At 54.7% G+C, this 21,745-nt stretch overlaps 3 protein-coding genes across 5 annotated transcripts; all 3 read left to right on the top strand.

Annotated features, from left to right (window-relative positions):
- Positions 1-302: 302 nt before the first annotated feature.
- Positions 303-19,259, top strand: HOXD11 (homeobox D11). Of its 3 annotated transcripts, XR_006547162.2 has the most exons (4): positions 303-3,760; positions 4,537-4,991; positions 17,642-18,478; positions 19,154-19,259. XR_006547162.2 is itself a non-coding variant. In XM_044933375.2 (2 exons), the coding sequence occupies exons 1-2, from the start codon at positions 2,983-2,985 to the stop codon at positions 4,770-4,772; spliced, it is 1,014 nt and encodes a 337-aa protein (XP_044789310.2). In that variant the 5' UTR covers positions 303-2,982; the 3' UTR covers positions 4,773-5,273. The 3 variants fall into 3 exon arrangements, 1 of the variants encoding a protein (XP_044789310.2); XR_006547158.2 differs by lacking the exons at positions 17,642-18,478; positions 19,154-19,259 and adding an exon at positions 14,611-14,748; XM_044933375.2 differs by lacking the exons at positions 17,642-18,478; positions 19,154-19,259 and having other exon boundaries at positions 4,537-5,273.
- HOXD10 (homeobox D10) lies at positions 11,470-15,544 on the top strand. The gene is made up of 2 exons (XM_006066092.4): positions 11,470-13,260; positions 14,611-15,544. The coding sequence occupies exons 1-2, from the start codon at positions 12,306-12,308 to the stop codon at positions 14,886-14,888; spliced, it is 1,233 nt and encodes a 410-aa protein (XP_006066154.1). The 5' UTR covers positions 11,470-12,305; the 3' UTR covers positions 14,889-15,544.
- Positions 18,472-20,725, top strand: HOXD9 (homeobox D9). Its single transcript, XM_025274433.3, has 2 exons — positions 18,472-19,404; positions 19,758-20,725. Exons 1-2 carry the CDS (start codon positions 18,615-18,617, stop codon positions 19,997-19,999), a joined length of 1,032 nt encoding a protein of 343 aa, XP_025130218.1. The 5' UTR covers positions 18,472-18,614; the 3' UTR covers positions 20,000-20,725.
- The last annotated feature ends 1,020 nt before the right edge of the window (positions 20,726-21,745 follow it).

The following is a 21,745-nucleotide window of genomic DNA, read 5'->3' as shown; positions in this document are numbered from 1 at the left end:
AATGAAATGACTCAGAATCTCTTCCCCAGTCAGTTTTTACGAGAGCTGCCAGACAGTGTCTGTTCACGTTCTCCAGATACCAGGGGCGCCCTGACAAAGTTAAGGTCAAGTTAGTGTCTTATCTTGGGTGGCTCAAAATTACCGCATCGCGTCCGGGCGCTGCGCCGAAAGCTACCACTCGCGGAGCTGCGGGCTGTGAAGACAGGGTCCGGTGCGCTCCCTGCGCTTCGAGTGGGGCCGCGCAGGCAAAGACGAGGCCACAGCCCCTGGATCTTCACGGTAGGTTCTCGAGCCGGACGCACGGGTCGGGAGGCTGCGGTTTTCCTTGGGTTTCAGGGTGAGGATGGAGGAGAAAGCTGGGGCCAAAGGGCGAAGCGGGCTGGGCCAAGAACGAACGCCTTGGCTTGGTTGTGGGGGGTGGGGGTTCGCGCTAATGCGCAGAGAAGGGCCGGCCGCCCCCTTCCCTGTGCACCCTTGCGCCGCTGCAGATGGCGCACCCTCCCCCGCCAAAGCGCGCCTCCAGCCCGAGCGCCGTCGCCATGTCGTTGAACTTGAATGGTTCGTCCTCCCCCGTTTCCCTCTTTAACGGTCAGCAGACTCCACTTTGGGGGCAGCGGGCTGCCTGCGCCCCACCCGTGCAGAGAGAAGGTGCCAAAATCTTGCGCACTTGCAGACACATAAAGAGCCAGCCGGGGGGCACCCCGCGGCCCCTGCCCTGGGTCTTGAGCGGCCGCGGGGCTAATGTGCAGTGTCCGGGGAGCCATTTTAGGAGAGAGATCCTGGGGCGTCAACTCCGAGCCCGAAAGGGAGAGGTTTGGGCAGAGATGGAGATGGGGAGGCAGACAAGTGTGCCAGCGGTCTAGGCTGAGGAGAAGGGGGCGAGCTGGAATCTGGGCGAGGGTGTCAGCTATGTGGAGGGTGCATGCAAGGATGGGCAGTTCTTGGATGGGGGGGTTTCTTGCTCTCCAGCCCCACCGACCTGTTTGCGCAGTGTTCGGAGGGAAGCTGAGGTGGGAGGGGGCGGAGGAGAGAAAGTGGGAGGGAGAATGGGAGGGAGGAGATAAAAGAGGAAGGGGGGAACATTGGTCAGAAAAATAGATATGCGCTCTGATCACCCGCCTTTTCTCTGTCAGTCGGCATGGTGGGCAGAGCTCACGGCACGGGCACTGCGGCGACCGGGGCCAGGGAGGGAACCAGCCTCACAACCTGCACTGCCTCTCTCGGGCGCAGGGCTGAGGCCTGGGACCAATGCTGGGATTGATTGCCTGGCAGAGGAATCCTGGGGAGCGAGAGGCAACCTCCTGCCCTGAGTTCCGGGATTCGGATTTGGGGAGCTTTTTGCCAAGAGACTGGTTTCACCTTTGGAAAACGCTGGCTTTCCTGAGGCTGAGCCCAGGCCTCGCCTGGACCCACCCCACTCCCCCACCCCACGGGCTAGAAAAGAGGGACGCAGCCGCCGAGGAGAGTGAGGCCTTGGGGAGAGTGGATGGGGGGCCCTCAGGGTCGAGTGGAGAAGAGGGGCTTAAACCAGGAGGCAAGAGCGGCTGAGAGCCCGCCCCTCACCCCCAGAGCCAACGGACCTCCGGGGAGCCCACAGTGGCCCTGCGGGCCCTAGGGTGCTGCAGAAGCCTAGGGGAGACGCAGCACGGATGCGTAGGCCTTGGCGGGGCTCCGACACAGGGAAGGAGCTGGATGTGAGGCTGGTTGGTCTTATCCAGGCCAGAAGGCAGAGAGGGTGAGACGGGCGGAGGCACCGGCGGTTTGTCTCTGCTTTCTTGCTTGCGGAAAAGCGGGAAGCCAGGCACCCTGAGAGTAGGACTTCAGATCCTTTTGTTCAGCAGACCCCCAAGCTTCTGGAGGGCCACGGGGTATCTCCGCTGGCTGAACTCCCTCCTTGCTTTAGCACTGCAAGAGACAAGGCGGAGAGGCGACAGGGAGAGAGATTGAGGCGGGGACACATAGCTGGGGCAAAGGAGAATAGAGGGTCAGGGGACCGAGTGAGCCAGCGGCAAGGAGGGGAGTAAAGTAACAGGAAGGAAGAAGAAAAAAGGAAACAGGGAAGTGAGAGGAGAGAGGACGGAGAGACAAGTGAGAAGACTGAAGGGGGACAAGGAAGGAGAAAGAGAAGAGAAGGCGACAGGGCCGAGTGGGCACCGAGACCCTGAGCCGGGTGAGCTTCTGGTAGGCTTTTGGCTGAGTGTTTTGAGGCTGGCATTCGCGCTCCGGGTCGGCAGTAGAGAGAGCCAAGTTACTGCTCGGCGTGAGCGCCGGGCAGAGAAATATGTAAATCAGGGCTCCTGGCTCCCCGAGAGCGGCGCAATTACGCGCCTTGAACTAGAAGCAACAAGCTCCTGGCGGGCAAACTGAAGAGGGTGGCGGCGTCACGGGGGAGGGAGCGGCTGCAGGAAGGGGTGTAGGGGGTGGGACCCTCACACCCTCACACCTAGTCCCCTGTGCCTGGAGCCGGGGCTCCCCCTCCGAGCTCCGCTTCTTTCCCTTCCCCCTTCCTCCCCCTTCCTCCCCCTCCCTCCTCCTCCTCCTCCTTGCCGGCCTCAGTCCGCGTACTTAAAGCGGCGCTGGCAGGCGCGGGCGGGCGGCCCAGCCGGGCGGTGGCAGATGCACCCAGCAGTGGCAGCCGCCGGCGGCGCACAGGTGACCGGCCTGCTGCACAGCCTGGTCAGGGGGCTCCCGGAGAGAGCTGGCTGGAGAGGGAGGCCGATCTGCCCCCAGCGCGCGCGCGTCTCGGCGCCAGGAGCCGTCCCGGGGCGTGTTGGCGAGCACTGATATAGATATAAGGACATTTCTCTCCATGGCGTCACGTGACATAATTACCACCAGAATCAATCAAGATGAATTGCACGTCAGCGCCCGGTGGGGATTTTTGCTTAGTTGATCCTGGCCCAAGCCTCTTGTGCAATCGATGGCTCAGGTTGGCGGCGCGGGGAGCGGCCCAGGGCTCGCCGGCGCGCACGCCGCGGAGCCATGAACGACTTTGACGAGTGCGGCCCGAGCGCAGCCAGCATGTACCTGCCCGGCTGCGCCTACTATGTGGCCCCGTCGGACTTCGCCAGCAAGCCGTCGTTCCTGTCGCAACCGTCGTCCTGCCAGATGACTTTCCCCTACTCTTCCAACCTGGCGCCGCACGTCCAACCCGTGCGCGAAGTGGCCTTCCGCGACTACGGCCTGGAGCGCGCCAAGTGGCCATACCGCGGCGGCGGCGGCAGCGGCGGCGCAGGGGGAGGCGGCGGCGGGGGTGGCCCCGGCGGGGGCGGCAGTGGCGGCGCCGGGGGCTACGCTCCCTACTACGCGGCTGCTGCTGCGGCGGCGGCGGCGGCGGCGGCGGCCGAGGAGGCGGCCATGCAGCGCGAGCTGCTCCCGCCCGCGGGCCGCCGGCCGGACGTGCTCTTCAAGGCGCCCGAGCCGGTATGCGCCGCGCCTGGGCCGCCGCACGGCCCTGCGGGCGCCGCCTCCAACTTCTACAGCGCCGTGGGCCGCAACGGCATCCTGCCTCAGGGCTTCGACCAGTTCTACGAGGCTGCGCCCGGGCCCCCGTTCGCCGGGCCGCAGCCCCCTCCTCCGCCCGCGCCGCCGCAGCCCGAGGGCGCCGCCGACAAGAACGACCCCAAGACGGCGGCCAGTGGCGGCGGGGGAAGTCCCTGCGCCAAGACGACCCCCGGCTCGGAGCCCAAGGGGGCGGCAGAAGGCGGCGACGGCGAGGTGCCCCCGGGGGAGGCGGGGGCTGAGAAGAGTGGAGGCACAGGTAGGCACCGGACGCGGGGTGGGCGGCTGGGCTTGGGGGCCTTAGGCGCGGGGGGGCGGAGGGGGCCTCCCTCTGCTTGCGCCGTTTTATGTGCTACTTTATAAGCGTTCGAAGGGGTTTATACATCCTATAAGATTTCCCTGGCCGTTGTAAAGCGTGTTTACGATAGGAAACCAATTTAGGTGGGCTTAAGGTAGACTTCGAGGAGGACATTAATCGCTGCAGAGAGCTTTCCCCCAGTTTTGTGCGTGTGTGTGTGGAGGTGTCCTAGAGACCGTGGAAGGAGGGAGGAAGGGAGGGGAGATTTCAAGCCAATTTGTGAGTGTGGACACTCGAGCCTCCTGCTTTTAAAGGAGTGGGGGGTTGGGGAGAGTTTGATCCTTGAACTGGACTTTATCCAAGCCTCTGCCTGACGCACGCTGCCGGCTGGAGTCGAGTAGATGCCCGGCACGCTCGTGTTTCTCTCCCTTCTGAGTCCAGCTCAGAGCCTGCCTCGCTCTCGCTCTCTGCTTCCCACCTCGATGCCAGGCTGTGTGTGTGTGTGTGTGTGTGTGTGTGTGTGTGTGTGTGTGTGTGTCGGGGCGTGAACACAGGTCCACGCCCGCACTCTCTCCTGTGCCCGCCCATATATCATCCCCCACGACGCAGGCAGGGCCTTTCAGCCGCAGCAGGGACGTCCCCAACCGGCCGAGGCCTGGCCCTTGCGCGGCCCGAGCGGACAGCCAGGGGTGGGCAGGCAGTGGCCTCTCTTACCCCTTGGTCTCTTTAACTTACAGTGGCCCCCCAGCGGTCTCGGAAAAAGCGCTGTCCCTACACCAAGTACCAGATCCGCGAACTGGAACGCGAGTTTTTCTTTAACGTGTACATAAACAAAGAGAAAAGACTCCAACTCTCTCGGATGCTCAACCTTACTGACCGGCAAGTCAAAATCTGGTTCCAGAATCGCAGGATGAAAGAAAAGAAACTGAACAGAGACCGTCTGCAGTATTTCACTGGAAACCCCTTATTTTAAGAGCTCCAGGAGCACCCCTCTCCCCTGAGCCCCACGCACCCACTCTCTTCCCCACCAGCCTGCCCTGAGCAGGCCCAATGTCCTTGGGTTTAATGACGCCTCTTCTCTGTGGAACTCCACGATTCCTTCCCACGGTCAACTCGGGACCTCCCGGCGACCACTGCAGCCTGCGGACGAGGTCGGGGACTTGGCCGAACGGATCCTAATAAGGGGAAAATGGTAAATGCAAACGTCCCTTTACAATTTTACCGCCAATGTGCTGTTGTTCTTCCCTCTCTCTGAGCTCCCGTGGGGACGCTGTGGGATCTGTAGAGAGTTAGGCCGAGGGGCTGGAAGGCACTTGTTTTTGTTCTGAGTTTAAGGGACTGCATCTTTTCCCCTTGGTGAATGCAGATTATTTAAACTCTGGGAAATGTACCTTTGGTCTATCCTATCAAGGCACGAGTCACTGTCTTTTGTGTGAATAAATGGTTTCTAGTAAAATGGAGGTTATAGCTTCAATACACTGTATGAATTTTCCTCTTTGAAGAAGTTTAGTGTCTGATTAGGATATTTTTGTGGCCAGAACCTTCTCCCCCAAGCAACTGAAAATCAAGTGAAAAGCTTTATAATCCCGCTAAGATAAGACTTGTTCTCTTCCATCCCTTCTAAACTACACTGGCATTAAAAATCACTTTAGGGATGACTCTCTGAATTGAAGATGTGACCCAGCCATGCTGGTGCTGCCTTATCCAGGCAATGAGTCTGAGACAGCAGGAACCTAAGAAACAAGTCTCCTTGCCCACCTCACCCTATCCTACACCCAGGGTAGTAAACTTGGAATTCCTTTAAAAAAAAAAAATGGGTAGGAGATCCAAATTCACTCTTAATAAGATGTAAAGGAGTCAGGGTCCCTTAAAAGAAGAAATAAAAACTAGAACCTTCATTGAAACAAAACTAATTTTCTAAAGGGACGGTGGAGAGGGCCTGGGTCCTTGCTGGTGTCACAGGGACCTGGAGCAGAGAAGGTCTCCCTCACTGCCCCGCCTTGGAAATAGGGCCCAGGACTGGCCGACCACTTCTCACAGCAAATACCGCTTCAAGTTAAAGAATGTGGTGGAGGCTACACCGCACTTTATGTTGCAGGGCCAGGCCAGGCTGTTTACAAAACCTTGAACTGTCTAGACAACACCATAAAAGCCAAAGTTCTAAATAGCTTAATTGGGTTATATTATACACCTTCTGGTGGGCCCAAAAGAGATTTCCGCAATGTGCAATAAACTGGAAGAGTGAGAAAAGCTTCTCTTTCTCTGAAAAGAGTAAAGTGAATCTTATGACTCTTAACCTCTCATAAGTCCAAAGTCAAAAAATAAATCCATGAGCTATACAGCACCCCATGCATCTTCCAAGGAGGCATGCATTTCCAAATGCAGAATTTTTTTTTAATTATCAAAGCTTTTGGAAGGAAGGAAAAACATAAGTGCATAAGTGTATGCCTTTGAACTTCCAAAATGTCAAGGTCATCACCTTTAACCTTTCTGAATAATTAGGCGCCTTAAGGTTCTTCTGTGATATTCAACTGCCACCCACTCTCACACACACATGCTCACACACATCCAGAGCCCCACACACATTTATGACCACACAGAATCATATCAAGGGCTCACCATAAATCTAAGCAAATTCCTAATTTCAGGATCAATAACCTTAATTTCCCTTCAAACATTTGTGTAATTCAGTACCAATTGACTTCTTTTAAAAATACTGGTTATATTAAAATGTCTACCAGCATGCTTTTACTACAGCTAGGAAGTGCTTTTTTTTTTTTTTTTTTTTTTTTGTTTTTTTTTTTTTTTGCTGCGGGGGAGTCATAGATAGCAGTCCATTAGCTCTAATGAAGAAACGCGATTTTGAAAGTAGGCACTTGAAAAAGACAGTTCTATTACAGGCTTACTTCGTTATATTTGGGGAAAAAAAAGAAGTCACCTTGTCAAATAAGTTACTGTACTTTCTATGATATGGAACAAAAGAAAATATATTGTTTCCAAAAGCGTCCCTCAACGTTTGGTTAAGGATGCGATAGAAACAAAGCCTACAATTGAATAATTTCGTTCAGAAGGGGACTCCTTTGTTTGGAATCCTAGGCATCCGTTACAGTCTCAGTGTCGTAGTAATGCGATCATTCCAGGAGGCTAAAACTGGTTTATTTTCTTCTCTACGTCTCTCTCTCTCTTGCTCGCTGGCTTGTTCTTTTTTAAATGCTGCGTCTAAATGCAGCAGCTTGTATGTCCACCACCTTAGTCAAGCCGAACCTAGAGATACCATTTCGCGTTTGCATGGCCTTGGAGAGCCACACGGGGGCGTGCTCACGTTCCAGAAGCCTCATTTGTCGGAGAGGCCGCGGTACCGTATCTTTCGGATACTGGATTCTAATATGCAATCTTAACCAGCTAGAAACCGCTAAGGTGTTTGCTTGCTGATTGTTTGTTCTCAGTAGCCGTGAGGTTGGGAAGTTGTATAAAGACAGAGGAATGCTAGCAGATTCCTGAAATAAGAGATCACCTAATCGTTGTCTTATAAGCTGTTGTAAAGAATACTTTGGTATAACCTGGTGGTGTCGAAGAGAGGTTTTTAAAAGACAAATATGTGCATTTCAAAAAATAAGCCATGCCACTGCAAGTTAATTAAATTATGGAAATCAATTTTCTTGGTTTGCGTGTGGAGAGCGATAGGAAGGTAGGACCACCCCTGCCTAATACCGCGTCCGCCTTGCACGCTGTCCGACCGCCTGGGGTGATTAAAAGGCTTTTGTTTAAGACAGATCAGGGCGCCGGCAACTTAGCTGAGTGTGGTCTCAGAAAAATGAGACGCGTCGAGACCTAGAGGGTCGTTCTGCGCCAGGGACCCCCACCCCCACCCCCGGTAGTGCCTGACGCTCGGGGCTACCGGTAGTGACCGGGAGGCGCAGGCAGGACTGAGTTGGGGCTCCCGGCCATACCGAGCTAGTGTGGCTGCGGGGAGCGGTAGACAGCCCCGGGGAATGTTTATACTTCAAGGTATCTTGGAATGGTGTATGCATTTGAAGCAAACGGGGCTTTGCGTTTGACAGAACCCTGGCCACCCTTCCAAGCTGTCTGCTGGCCTTGAGTGTGGAGTTTTATTTTGGCACAAGCTCCTGAAAGCAGTTTTCTTTCCGTATGCCCTCCTCAACCCCATTCCCACCCCGAAAGCCCCTGACATTGCGGAGGGCCTGTGCCACCATCCAAGGACTGAAAGAGAAGTTCCAAAATGAAAGGTGCCAGTCCCTTCTTTCCTAAAGTTCACTGTGAAGCACACGCAACCCCAGAATTAGTGAGGACCTCCTCAACTTGGCTGTCTTTGCCCCCTTCCTCCAGGCCCCGGGCTAAAGATTCTGGGTCCACCCCTGGAAGTTGGCATCGGCTTCAGTGGAGGCTGGGGGCCATGAGTCTCCCCACCCCATGGGAGGCGCCAGCCAGAGGCATTGATGTTCCCCGCGGGCACCCTGGCTCCTGCCTGTCTGACTGTGGGTCCAGCTTAGCTATTGTGAATCGACATTTCCCGGGGCCTAACCTGGGCCTCAGTCCAAGTGGGGTGAGAGTCCTCCTCCCCAAATGTCGTTGTCTTCCTCTTTAGCCAGCTCCAGCGGGGGCGCCTATGGCCTTGGAGGGCCCCTTGGCCTTGGCTGGCAGCCTCTCCTAGACCACGAGTGCTCAGCAATCTCTAGTCCCTTTCCTCTCGGCAGCGCCCAAGTTGAGTCTAAAAAAGACCGAGGAATTGGGGAATTGGACCAGGACTTCTCCGGGCTGCAGACCTGACCTTTCTGCGATCATTCAGGGCATGTGGGGCTCATGGAGCATGGCCCCAGCATCTTGAGTCACTGAGGTCTCAGAGCTTGAAGTGAAGGGAGATTGGAAGAAGTAGGATTCTTTTGTGTCTGCAAAGGGAAGAGGTTCCTAGGCTGCTGGTCCTTTTGCAATGTCTCCCTAGACCCGTCTTTGCATTGGTGGCGGCTTCTCTGGCCTCCCCAGTTGCCCCTTTGAGTTCTTTTCACATCAGCTGTGAGGTGCACGGTGCAACCCAGAAGGGTGCTTGGAGGAAGCAGCTTTTAAAATTTGTGCCCATCCATTCTGCCCCCCAAAAGTGGCACATCTCTGAGAGGTCACTCAGGGCCCAAAATCAGTGGATCCCCAGGTCCACCCAGGCCCAGGGCCGCTGCCCTTCTTCCCGGTGACAGGAAGCGCAGATGCAAGTCACTTCTTGATTACAAATGCTAATTTCTTGCTGAAGCGACCCTTTTAATTTTTCTCTGGAAAGAACTGTGCCAGGGAGAAGGATGTCTTGATACAATTGTGGATATTCATCTCCTTTATGGTACAATATTGATTTATTATTAATGGTAACTGCTCCAACTGATCTAAAGATGATCGAAAACAGCAGCTATGTAGCTACATTAAATACTTGTAAGCAAAATAAAGCCTGGCCTTGAAAACCCAGCCTTTTTATTCCATTTGTTTTATCTTAGCCTTAGGGTCTTAGATAAAGTTTCTATCCTCCCAGGCTCAGATCATTCTCTTCCTTGTATTGTTTCTATTTTGCTTGATTTTTATAATAAAATCCCTCCAAAATATTGGCAATTTCTGGCCTCAAGGAGCTGGTCTGAAGATAAAAATTTGAAAAAGAATAATAGAATTTTGTGATAATAGATTCAAAATTATATCTGATACACATATTCCCCCCCTCCGGTGAGTGAAGATGACCTATTTAAAACCAAATCCAGTGTGGGAGTGACTGAGCCTGAAGGCGCAGGGAGCTGAAACAGAAAGGCTCCCCAAATTCAGGAGGCAGAGATCCTGGTTAACGGCAGATATACCCCTTCGGTGAGGAATTGCTGGTTTTTAGCTTGGATGTTTTCTTCATGTATAAATAAAGATTATGAAAGGACATTTGATGGGCATAAAATTTGTGATTAGATCGAACACTCTTGCCTCTCTTGTGGGATAGGGAGAACTGGACAGCGGAGTTCCGGGCAGCTCCCTTGGCCGACAGGCAAGGGAGGACAGTACTGGAGCGCCAGGCTGGCGTCAGGGCGCCTGCCGAGAGCATGTGCAGCGGGCACTTTGTCCAGCCCTGGGCACGCTTAGCTGTGGCTGAGATCATGATCTCCGCCTTGAGAGAAGGCAGTTTTCTGGGTGCTAGTCCGTGGCTGTTAGCTTTGAACAGGACCTTAGCTGACTTGAGTCAAAAGTTGGGTTTTTTCCCCTGCCTTCCTCACTTCCCCACCCCCAAGCCTAAAAACAGCCACCCCTGCCGAAGGTAATGTTTAAACCTCCGCTTCCTTAGCCGGCATCCCGCAGCCGGAGCAGTTAGAGGCGCCAGGCTTTTAACCTGACAATGATGTTGTATTTGAACAGCTGCGTAAAGGTTTAAAAGGTCTGTCTCATTGCCACCGAGGAGTTTTTTTTAAAAGGGGTTATTGTTTGGGCGAGGGCACTGTGAGGGGACAGCCGAAGCGGTCCCAAGGCCGAAAATAATGTCCAACGACTTTTTCCACCAGGCCAGGGGAGATTCCTTTTGGGGAGGGCTGGACAAAGGGTTTGCTGGAAAAGGTTTTTGTGAAGGAGCGAGCGGGCTACTACATCCACCAGTAGGCTGAGCATCGGGCTCCCCCCCTCCAAAAAAAGGCAAGGCAGAAACCCAGTTTGCCCACAAGTTCAGTCTCTGGGCCTGAAATCCAAGGCCAGCCCCCATGACAGGAGTGTGGGGAGAAGAAAACACGGATGCCTCCCCAGACAGAGAACTGGTTTACGATCAGAGTTTCCGGGGCCCTTCTCCTCTCTCGGATGCAGGAAAGGGGATCCAGGAAGCCTGAGAACGGCTCCAGTGCCCTGGCCGGGCCCCTCACCCAAGGCAAACCTTTGGAAATCAAGTTTAAAGCTCCCTGCTGCTGCCCCGAGGCCGCGGCTTCCGAAGGACTGCTCACCGCCTGCAACAGGGAACAAGGGAGGAAGTTGTTGAAGAAGTTTCTCATAAAACTGAGTTTCCATGGTGGTGATGGTGGTTGTTCTTTTAATGAGGTCGACCACAACCCCAGACCAAATCCTTTTTATAGAACTTTCCCTCACCAAAGGAAACAGAAGACTAAGGTTCTCTCACCTCCTTTTTTCCCTCCCTTCCCTTATCCAAACAAAACCTTCTCAAATAATTTTAGGAATTGCCCAAAACTGTAAGACTCAACTTCTGACAAAAGTATAGCTTTTAATATTTGACAATTTGTGTTAAAACAAAAATTGACCTTCTTGGTTAGTAGCAAGGGGGAAAAATCAATAGTATAATTTTCAATAATTCATAAAGCGAACGCCATTATGCTAAATCTTAACTATTAATCTTATCCTTTACAAAGTCTCGATTGATTTGTTAATAAAATATCTTCCCGTGTGTGGCAACAGCGGGTATAACTCTTTAAAAACCTTCAGAAGCAAGAAAATTACCAAGTAGCCCAAGAATGTAGATGAGAATTTTATTGATCGCCCTGATTCTTCTTAATATGTATTAATAAATTCCACAACCTTTTGTACCTTGCACTTGTCAAAAACCAATGCTTTTACAAAATCCATAAAAGGAAAACATATTTTTCTTTGCAGAAGAACCATATGACACCTTTGCATCACTCTCTCCTGCTTGGCCCAGTCAGTTTTCTAAAACTTCTGGAGTCAGAGGGTGAGAGTTTCCCCTTCCTAGAAAACATTTTCTCTCTTCTTCCTTCCTTCCTCTTTGCCCTCTATTTTCAGGGCGTGTGGGGAGGGAAACCTCGGTTTAGTTGGTTTAGTTCTTCCGCTAAGAACCCGGGGGTGGGGGGACGCTTTCGCGGATGCCGCGCTGCTGGCGAGGGACTGTCTCCAGGCTGAAAGCTCCCAGCGGCCCGGCCCGCAGAGGTCGGGGTGTGGTTCCCTGAAGAGCCGAAGGCTGGAGTAGCCCACCGGGGCGCAGAGGCGCCGGGAGCTGGGGCGGGCTGGCGGGCCGAGGCAGAGGACAGTGCCGGGGCCGGGCCGGTCCTCGGGGCTCCTCGAGGCTGGTCAGCTGCGTGGCCTCTCGGCCCTCGCGGCCCTTCTCGACTCCACTCCCCAGGATATCTTGGACGCGTCTAAGGCGCCAGAGCTCTTTCCTGTGGACTCCTGGGGTGGGATGTCTCAGAGTCTGGGGAGTCCAACTCACCTTCCCAGGCTGTCCGAGACAAAATGAACCAGGCTGGGCCCCCACCCACCGCCCTGGCCCCGGCTCTCTCGGGCGCCTTCTGCCTGGGTGTGTGCGGGGAATGCTTCTGTGTGCTGGCGCCACGGCGCCCGGGCTGCCCTCCCCGCGTGTGTCCTCCCGGAGACCCCTCGGGCCGAGCCTTTCCTTCCGCCTGCGGGCCCAGAGGCTGGAGTAGGGGACGCGAGTGGGGCGGGCGGGCAGAGCGAGCCCCGGGAGGCCGGCGGGCGGCGGAGAGCGCTGCGCCGCTTGTCTCCAGCGCGCACTATCGCGGGCGCGTAGTAGATGTCGCTGTTGTCCGCGCTTACGCGGCCGGCTGGCCGGGCTCTGGAGCACGTGACCTGCGAGGAGGCTGCGGCTCAAGGCCATTTTCAAATCTCATTGGCTTGGTTGTCATGTGGTCGGCAGAGGCATCCACAATTACACGGGGAATGTTTTCCTAGAGATGTCAGCCTACAAAGGACACAATCTCTCTTCTTCAAATTCCTCCCCAAAATGTCCTTTCCCAACAGCTCTCCTGCTGCTAATACTTTTTTAGTAGATTCCTTGATCAGTGCCTGCAGGAGTGACAGTTTTTATTCGAGCAGCGCCAGCATGTACATGCCACCACCTAGCGCAGACATGGGGACCTATGGAATGCAAACCTGTGGACTGCTCCCGTCTCTGGCCAAAAGAGAAGTGAACCACCAAAATATGGGTATGAATGTGCATCCTTATATACCTCAAGTAGACAGTTGGACAGACCCGAACAGATCTTGTCGAATAGAGCAACCTGTTACACAGCAAGTCCCCACTTGCTCCTTCACCACCAACATTAAGGAAGAATCCAATTGCTGCATGTATTCTGATAAGCGCAACAAACTCATTTCTGCTGAGGTCCCTTCGTACCAGAGGCTGGTCCCTGAGTCCTGTCCCGTTGAGAACCCCGAGGTTCCTGTCCCTGGATATTTTAGACTGAGTCAGACCTACGCCACCGGGAAAACCCAAGAGTACAATAACAGCCCCGAAGGCAGCTCCACAGTCATGCTCCAGCTCAACCCTCGCGGCGCGGCCAAGCCGCAGCTCTCGGCCGCCCAGCTGCAGATGGAAAAGAAGATGAACGAGCCAGCGAGTGGCCAGGAGCCCACCAAAGTCTCCCAGGTGGAGAGCCCCGAAGCCAAGGGCGGCCTTCCGGAAGAGAGGAGCTGCCTGGCAGAGGTCTCCGTGTCCAGTCCCGAAGTACAGGAGAAGGAAAGCAAAGGTCGGTATGAGCAGAGTTGTCACCCCAGCGGGGCGCGCAGCCCTGGAACCGGCAGAGAGAGGGAACACCCGGGTGCCCAGTGCCGAACCGGCAGCCTGGGGCCCCGACTGGCAGGTGCCTCTCCTCCCGTCTTTTAGAAGGGCAGTCTTAATCCCGAGATGGCTTCCTCTTCTGCCGCGCTGCCCTGACCCTCCTGGCTAGTCCTGGCCCCATGCTGATGGCGCCCGGACAGAGGAAGGGCTTGCTGGGTTTATTTTTCCTGAGCTAGACATGAAATGCAACAAAAGAGTGCAAATGAGACCTGAGGCTGGTAAACGCAGCCCCAGAACCTCCTTTCTCCCGCTCAGATTTGCAGTCCCAGCCATGCCTTTCACTCAGTGATGATTTTAAGGTGGTCCAAGGTACCGTGTTCGTATTCAACTGTATGCACCCCGCATCCTGCGAGCTTGGGTACAGCAAGGGGAACGAGATGGCTGGACCAGTTGGTGCTTGGGCCGGAGAACAGGGCTCCCTGCCTCTGCGGGGCTAGGTAACCTTGGCTTTGTCTGGGGAAAGTGCAGAAAGCTTTGCAGTCCTTTTGCAAAGGGGGCAAAGGCATAAGGGAGGGAGAATGGAATGTGCATGGCCCACCCGGCAGGGCCAGCTTTAGGGCTGGATAGGGCAAAGAGCCAGGGGCTCTGGCTTTTCTGCCCCTGATCCTCTGCCCCAGTGCTCAGAGTTGGGCCACAGCAAGGAGCTACATTTCTCATTTCTGCGAGAATGCTTTTGTGTGGGGGCAAGAAAGCAGAAGAATTCAGGAAATTCTGGGGCATAAAACTATGCCCAGGCAGGGCGGAGAAGGTGTACTTGGTTCCTCTGGTATCTTTTGAAAGAATTGGTATCTCTAAGCCTGGCTGTGGGGCTCCCCGCCTGCCTGGGAGAAGTGGGGAGGAAGTGGCAGGTTTGGGGATCTGAGGCAGCAGTGGGATTCATAGGCTTGTCAGACTGTGGTTTGCTTCTTCCACTCTAGCCCTGTCGTGAGATGATCATTTAGAATGCTGCTGGTGAGATCCTGAAAGTTTACTATTGTACTAATATTTTGTGCAGGTCAGAAAGTAGAGAGAGAGAGAGAACGCTGACACAGACGGCAAGAATACCCACCCATTTGTGTCATTTTGGGTACTTTAACTAACCTGGCATCATTTACAAATATCTTTCAGGGCCCACCTCATGTGAGTAATGTTTAATACAAGCATTTCCCAAAGCGGCCTGGCTGCCAGCGGGGTCATGGCCAAGGGTAAATTTGAACAGATTGAGAGAAAAAAAAAAATTCTTGATTTTTTTTTCTTCTTCTCCCTTTAATTTTGTTAGAGGAAATCAAGTCTGATACTCCAACCAGCAATTGGCTCACTGCAAAGAGTGGCAGAAAGAAGAGGTGCCCTTACACTAAGCACCAAACGCTGGAATTAGAAAAAGAGTTCTTGTTCAATATGTACCTCACCCGCGAGCGCCGCCTAGAGATCAGTAAGAGCGTTAACCTCACCGACAGGCAGGTCAAGATTTGGTTTCAAAACCGCCGAATGAAACTCAAGAAGATGAGCCGAGAGAACCGGATCCGAGAACTGACCGCCAACCTCACCTTCTCTTAGGTCCGAGGCCCGTCAGAGGCTAGGATCGGAGAGGGGCGTCGAGTTCCAGGGCCGAGTGCTGGAGGACTGGGAAGGCGGAAACAAAACCTTCAATGCTCTTTGTTTTTTGAATTTTTTTTTTTTCCTGCTAGAATGTGACTTTGGGGTCATTCTGTTCGTGCTGCAAGTGATCTGTAATCCCTATGAGTATATATATATATATATTAAAAAAACTAGCACGTGTAATTTATTATTTTTTTTCATCGTAATGCAGGGTAACTATTACTGCGCATTTTCATTTGGCTCTTAACTTATTGGAACTGTAGAGCATCCATCAATCCAGTCGTCCATCCAGCAATGTGACTTTTTCATGTTTTTCCTAACACAAAAGGTCTCTGTGTGTGGTTAGTCCATGAGCTCATGGCGTTTTGAATACATCCAGTACTTAAAAGTACTTAAATTACATATATATTTAAAAAGATTAAAACCCACAAGCTTTGGGGGGAGGGGGACTAAAAAAGCACATTACAATGTATCTTTTTGCAAATGAGTTTAGCAGTTGTCCTTGGTGAGATGGAATATTGACTGACTTTGCCTTGTAGCCTTTCCCTTGTGGTGCATCTGTGGTTTGGTAGAAGTACAACAGCAACCTGTCCTTTCTGTGCATGTTCTGGTCGCATGTATAATGCAATAAACTCTGGAAACAAGTGCACTCCCTCTGCTTTCTGAAATGGAAATATGTTGTGATGGAGATGAAAGACTTTGATGAGATTATCTTCCTGTTAAACTGCTTGTTTGGGGCAGTTGCAGGGGTGGTAGAGAGTAGGGGAAGGGATATGGGAGAGAAAAGCTGAAGGGGGCCTTTGGTGCTGAAATTTGGCCGTGGTGGGGGAGTGATAATCCAGGCTGTGCCTGCTGTTTTCCTAGTTGGGAAGAAGCAGGGTCCTGTCTCCCCCCTCCCCTCATGATAGTAACATAATTGATTTGTCAGTGGATGTGAACTTTCCTCTAGCCTGAGCCTGGTAAGTAAACCTGTGCCCAAACCGCATTTTCCTTGCAGCTCCCCACTTGTGTGTCTTCCTTTCTTTGGTTTTGGTTGTGTTATTTTTAATGCTTTCAGTGGCGTCTTCGTGATTTCTAGCTGGTGTATCATCGTCAGGGACTAGGTCGAAATCAGTCTTGCCCACCTGGAAGCCGCGGGGCCTCCATTACAGGAGCAAAGACAAGCAGCAGCTTAGCATTGCATCGGATCCGTTTCTGCTCCCCTGTTCTTATCCCTACCCCCATTCCAAGCACAAGATAGCCAGGCCACAGTGAAGCCAAAGATGAGTGAGTTTTCTCATCCCACTTTGCCGTGGTTTCCTTGTGGAAGGATTTTATGTTTAGTGATTACCTTTTGGTGGCCTTAATGAAAAAAAAAAATTAAAGGAAGGAAAGGCTTTCACCAGTTAATTCTCCCTCCATTTAATTACAAACTGCTGGTTGGAGCCATCATATCTGGGAGGCAAGAAAATGTACGAAAAGTGACCGAAAGAATTTGCAGATGAACATGACTTCCCATGAAGTCCAATGTTCCAGTTGTTACCATGACACAGAAAACTCCAGCTATCTTTCCCCTGTGTATGAGTGTGCATATAGATAGATGGATGGATAGATAGATTGACTGATGGATTGCAGGATCCTCAGCCCACGAGAGTCCATACTTTTCTAGTCCTGCCAGGGAGAAGAGGAGAGGCCTTGGGGGGATGAGCTGACAGAGAAATCGTTACCCTAGGTTGTGCTGTGGTTTCAAAAGGTCTCCAGTAGACTCAAGCAGCTTCCTTGACAAATCCTTGGATTTGTCAAAGGGCAAATGAAAATGACAAATCCTTTTCGTGTCCCCCCGCCCCCAACTTTTCCCCTAAAAACAATCTCTTTAAGGGGGTCTCAGCCTTAAAACCCTCGACCAAGAGTCCTTGGGAGACTCAGTAATTATTCAGAGTTTTAAACTTCCTGCCGAAAACAGAGATTATTTTCCAGGTCCAAGACAGAAAGCTTTAGGGGAGCCATTTCCTTGGATGGAAGATGGATGGCATCAGTGCCAGGTTGGGAACACTGGAATAGATCTGCCCAGACCTCCATTGGTTGGGCAGGAGAAGGAAGGCAATTTTAGCTTCTCAGTTTACCTCCTGCGATGTGGGGAGCACCATTCGTTGTTGACAAGGGGTCATGTCTCAGAGGAAAATCTGGGCTACAGGCAGAGGCAGCTCCTCTGGAATAAAATCAGAAAGCCTTTGGCAAAGGCAATCAATCAGACCATAAGTAGCCATTTCCCCCCTTCCTTTCAGGGGCTCAAGGTGGGCTGGGAGCCCCCCAAGGGTGCTCTGGGCAACTTGTAGAGCGAGGAATATATCCTCCACCCGCCGACGCCCGACTGCTTTTTGTCTCGGCTCCCAGCCGGGCTTCCGAGGCTTTGTACCATGGATTTGGGAGTGACAATGAGCATTTACCTCAGATTCAAGGCTGCCTAGCCTTACCTTTGGAGACTGGGGGGAAAAAAGTGGGGAGGAGGGAGAGGAAGAAAGAAAAGAATTCGTAAGAGTAGCCCAAGGAACAGGGCATTTTTTAGAGATGTCTGGAATTCACTTGGACGCCTCCAAGTGAGAACCAAGGGGAGCGGCCTGGCCCAGGGAAATGCTGTTCCGATGGCCATTCTTGAGGCAGGGTCGGGGCGGCAGCGGGGTGCGGGCCTGCGCTGCCATTTGGGTTCTTCTCTATGGCGTGTTCTCTTCCAGGACCTTTCCAGAAGTCCCGGAGAAGACAAGGCACCCTGGCCGCCACGGTCCGCGCAGTGCTGACACTTCCGAAGGCAGACAGAGCCCGGGCGGTGGCCGCCGGCCGCGCCCAGCCCAAGGGCCAGGCCGCCCCAGCTCAACCCTCCGGCCTCGGCGTGTGCTCAGCCTCACGTCGAGGGTGTGTGTCTGCGCGGGCGTGTGTGAGTGTGGTAGGGGGAGGGGGGCCTTTCGAGCTGCTCCATCCGTCCGTTTTATTAGGGACACATTAATCTATAATCAAATACACCTCATAAAATTTTTATTGAAAGGCATAATATCATTACAGAGGTCTTCCACCTGTTTTAAACAACACGACAAGCTGTGAGAGAGCGTGTGTGGGTGTGCGTAGGCAGGGGTGGGCTGGGGCCGGGAGAGAAGCACCGGGAGAACTCCCCTCGGGCGCCAGGGGGCCGCCTCGGAAGGCCGGCCTGCCTCTGGCCGCACAGGCACGCGCTCCCCGCCCCCGGCCGCTCTGGGCTCTGCCAAGTGCTCGGTGCGCCCAGAACTCACGGCCGGGAGCTCGGAGCCCAGACGCTTGAGGAAGCAGCCCCAGTCCGGACTGCAAGACCGAGGGCGGCAAGAAGAGGCGAACAAATAGTCCCCAGCGCCTCCTGCGGCCGCGGTCGGGGCGCGTGGTCCCAGTCGCCGCCGGGTTGGCCGAGTCAGGCCGGGCCGAGCTCGGCTCACGGGCCGGGACCCGTGGGCTCTAATTGCTGCTCTTATGTTGATGATGATTTTTTTTTTTTTTTTAAATCACAGCAGCCCCCAGTTTAGCGGACTGATTTACTCCTGGTATTGGTAAATATGATCACGTGGGCCGCGCGACCAATGGTGGAGGCTGCAGCCTGCGAACTAGTCGGCGGCTCGGGCGCCGGCGGGGAGCGGCGCCGCGGCGGGCAGTGTAACCTTGGGTGGGAGCGCGGGGCGCCTCAAAATGTCCTCCAGTGGCACCCTCAGCAACTACTACGTGGACTCGCTCATAGGCCATGAGGGCGACGAGGTGTTCGCCGGGCGCTTCGGACCTCCAGGGCCTGGCACGCAGGGCAGGCCCGCAGGTGTGGCCGACAGCCCAGCCGCTGCCGCCGCCGAGTTCGCCTCGTGTAGTTTTGCCCCCAAATCGGCCGTGTTCTCCGCCTCGTGGTCCGCGGTGCCCGCCCAGCCCCCGGCGGCGGCGGCGATGAGCGGCCTTTACCACCCATACGTGCCCCCGCCGCCCCTGGCCGCTTCCGCCTCCGAGCCCGGCCGCTACATGCGCTCCTGGATGGAGCCGCTGCCCGGCTTCCCGGGCGGTGCGGGCGGCGGCGGCGGCGGTAGCGGCGGTGGCCCGGGCCCCGGTCCCAGCCCCGGCCCCAGCGGCCCACCCAACGGGCGCCACTACGGGATTAAGCCTGAAAGCGGAGCGGCACCGACCCCCGCCGCCGCCGCCGCCACCACCTCCACCTCCTCCACTTCCTCGTCTTCCTCCTCCAAAAGGACTGAGTGCTCCGCGGCCCGAGAGTCCCAGGGGAGCGGCGGTCCCGAGTTCTCGTGCAACTCGTTCCTACGGGACAAGGTGGCAGCGGCGGCGGCTGGGGGAACCGGGCCCGGGGCGGGGATTGGATCCGGGTCCGGGGCAGGCGGCTCATCGGAGCCCTCAGCTTGCAGCGACCACCCGAGCCCGGGCTGTCCGCTGAAGGAGGAAGAGAAGCAGCATTCGCAGGCGCCGCAGCAGCAACTTGACCCAAGTAAGTGCAAAAGAAATTGCCCCCTGATTTATTGCTGAAACCTGTAAGGCTCGAATGTGCAAAACTGATAGTTTTACTAACCTATAAAAACGTCTAGACGCCTACCCTAGCCTGGGCGAGCTACACGCATCCATAAAAAAAGCGTCCCATAACCACCTACCCTGGGCACGCGGTTTGTACTGTAAACAGAGCGCGGGCATTAAGGCTTTTTATGATAATTCCCCCCCCAAGTTGTGAAAACCGGCCATCCTTGGTGAAATTAATTTAACAACCTCTTCTCTCCCCCACCCCGTTGTCTCTCCCTGCCTCCCCTCCGCCCCTCGCTCCCCTTCTTCAAACCCCCCTCTTCATAGACAACCCCGCAGCAAACTGGATCCACGCTCGCTCCACCCGGAAAAAGCGCTGTCCCTACACCAAATACCAGACGCTTGAGCTGGAGAAGGAATTCCTCTTCAACATGTACCTCACTCGGGACCGGCGCTATGAGGTGGCAAGGATTCTGAACCTCACAGAGAGACAGGTCAAAATCTGGTTCCAGAATCGTAGGATGAAAATGAAAAAGATGAGCAAGGAGAAATGCCCCAAGGGAGACTGACCCGGCACGGCGCCGGCAGGACCGCTCTGCTTTGCAATGGCAGTGGGGTTTTTTTCTTTGTGGGTGCTTGATTTCCAGAACTTCTCCAGCCATTCGGACATTCCCCCCACCCCATTTTATGTAGAAGTGACTGTGGTTGGTTTCTGTGAGGTAATTTGGGGGACTCTGTATTTGCTCGCTTATGTGGTGGAGAAACCAAGTGGCTTTGGGGTTTTGCCCTATCCTGCTCCCCTCTTTTCCTGTTCCGTTGGTTCCTTAGGAAATACCATATTTTGTGAGTGCACGCTGGTTTGAGGAGTCCTCTCCTGTGTAAATGTCTCCTATATTTCTGATAAGTGCTGTAGTTTAGCCCCGAGCGCTGCTTAGCGCTGCTCAAGCAGGGGCCAAGCGCACCCAATTTCCGAGAGCGAAGGCAGAGCGACGACGGTGCGGAGGCCCGCCCGGGCCGAGCCGTGGCCGTGTTGCCCACCGGTTAAGAAAGCCCCTTGTCCTCAGGGAGGCCGCGGGCCCTCCACTGAGATCTGGAATGAGGCTGAGAGAGGAGCCCAGGGCCTCCGGTGGGTCAGGGGTTTCTTCTCAGTGCACTGGAGGAGCCGCACTCTCCCTGGGAGGGTTTGGCTCGCGTGGGCGGCCGCGGGTGTAGGCCCTCCCGGTTCCTGCCTGAGGACCAGTTGTAAATGCTACCGCTTCCTACCAATAAATGCTGACCTGATCAAATGGAGCCCAGACGCTGGCCCTGAACACTGTGTGCTTGCTTTCTCTGCCTCTTTGCAAAATATAACCCTTATGGGACTTCTTCCCCATCTCTGGGAAGGATACTCTGCTAAAAATCCATGGCCCTTCCACCTGAGAGGTCTCTGATGTGCCTCTGAGCCTCGCTTTGGTTGGGCAGACTGCAGCATAGAGCACAGCCCCCCCTCCCCTCCCCCGGGGGAGCCCTAGGCGGTCTTGTCCCAGCCTGCTTCCAATGCCTCGGCGAACTCTGTACCCGGGACCCAGTGTCAGCATTGCAGCAGAACCGGCAGAGCCGATGGACCCCAGAAACCAAGAGACCTTCTTTCTGGGGCTTTGACATACCGCACCCCATGTCTCCCTCAGCTCACGGAGTCGCAGTCATCAACACCCCCGCCTCCCCCCTCCCCCCTACGCAACCAGGGAAAGGCCAACTCAGCACCCTGGGGCAACTCCAGTTGCGCGGGGCTGGCTGGCTCCGGGAGGGCTGAGCCGGTTAGGCTATGAGCTTCCGCCCCTCCTCACAGGAGCCCCGAACTGACCTTAGAAGATCAAAATGGTCAAGGCTCTCCTCCGCAGCTATCCCCACCCCGCTCCCTCCTCCCCCACCCAGTTTCTGTGTGTTTAGCCCCCAGCTCGGCCCTCCGAGGACCGCATTCAGAGGCTAAAATGAAGGTCATTGTAAGTGAGGATTTGGGCCCAACGCGGCCTTTGCAGGCCCGAGAGGCGGCGGCGCCGGGCGGCCTGGGCTGGGCGGAAGGCGGGGGCGATGGCAGAGTTTTGGGGGGATCCGGATGAAAGAGGGGACTTGAAGGAAAAGCAGAGGGGGGCAGGGAGGGAAATCCAAGGCCCAGATCCGGCAGAAGGTGCTGCGTACCCCCCGCCCCTGCGGCCAACGCGATACCTTGGGCTCTTTGAAAACAGGAAGAGCCAAGGTGTCATAAAGCCATCGAGTCGGCGAGACGTCTGGAGGTAATGAGTTTACAACAGGCCCGGCGCTTCGCTTTGAAAGCA

Source organism: Bubalus bubalis, chromosome 2 (assembly GCF_019923935.1).
Source record: "Bubalus bubalis isolate 160015118507 breed Murrah chromosome 2, NDDB_SH_1, whole genome shotgun sequence".
NCBI classification, from domain to species: domain Eukaryota; kingdom Metazoa; phylum Chordata; class Mammalia; order Artiodactyla; family Bovidae; genus Bubalus; species Bubalus bubalis.
The sequence above is the reverse complement of the archived record's forward strand: the minus strand, read 5'-3'. Positions and strand labels throughout refer to the sequence as shown.

Excerpts from the sequence above, each read along its gene's own strand:
- HOXD11 (XM_044933375.2), top strand. The coding sequence starts at position 2,983 with ATGAACGACTTTGACGAGTGCGGCCCGAGCGCAGCCAGCATGTACCTG. Across the intron at positions 3,761-4,536 it reads TGAGAAGAGTGGAGGCACAG|TGGCCCCCCAGCGGTCTCGG; the intron begins GTAGGCACCGGA and ends TTTAACTTACAG.
- HOXD10 (XM_006066092.4), top strand. The coding sequence starts at position 12,306 with ATGTCGCTGTTGTCCGCGCTTACGCGGCCGGCTGGCCGGGCTCTGGAG. Across the intron at positions 13,261-14,610 it reads ACAGGAGAAGGAAAGCAAAG|AGGAAATCAAGTCTGATACT; the intron begins GTCGGTATGAGC and ends TAATTTTGTTAG.
- HOXD9 (XM_025274433.3), top strand. The coding sequence starts at position 18,615 with ATGTCCTCCAGTGGCACCCTCAGCAACTACTACGTGGACTCGCTCATA. Across the intron at positions 19,405-19,757 it reads GCAGCAGCAACTTGACCCAA|ACAACCCCGCAGCAAACTGG; the intron begins GTAAGTGCAAAA and ends CCCTCTTCATAG.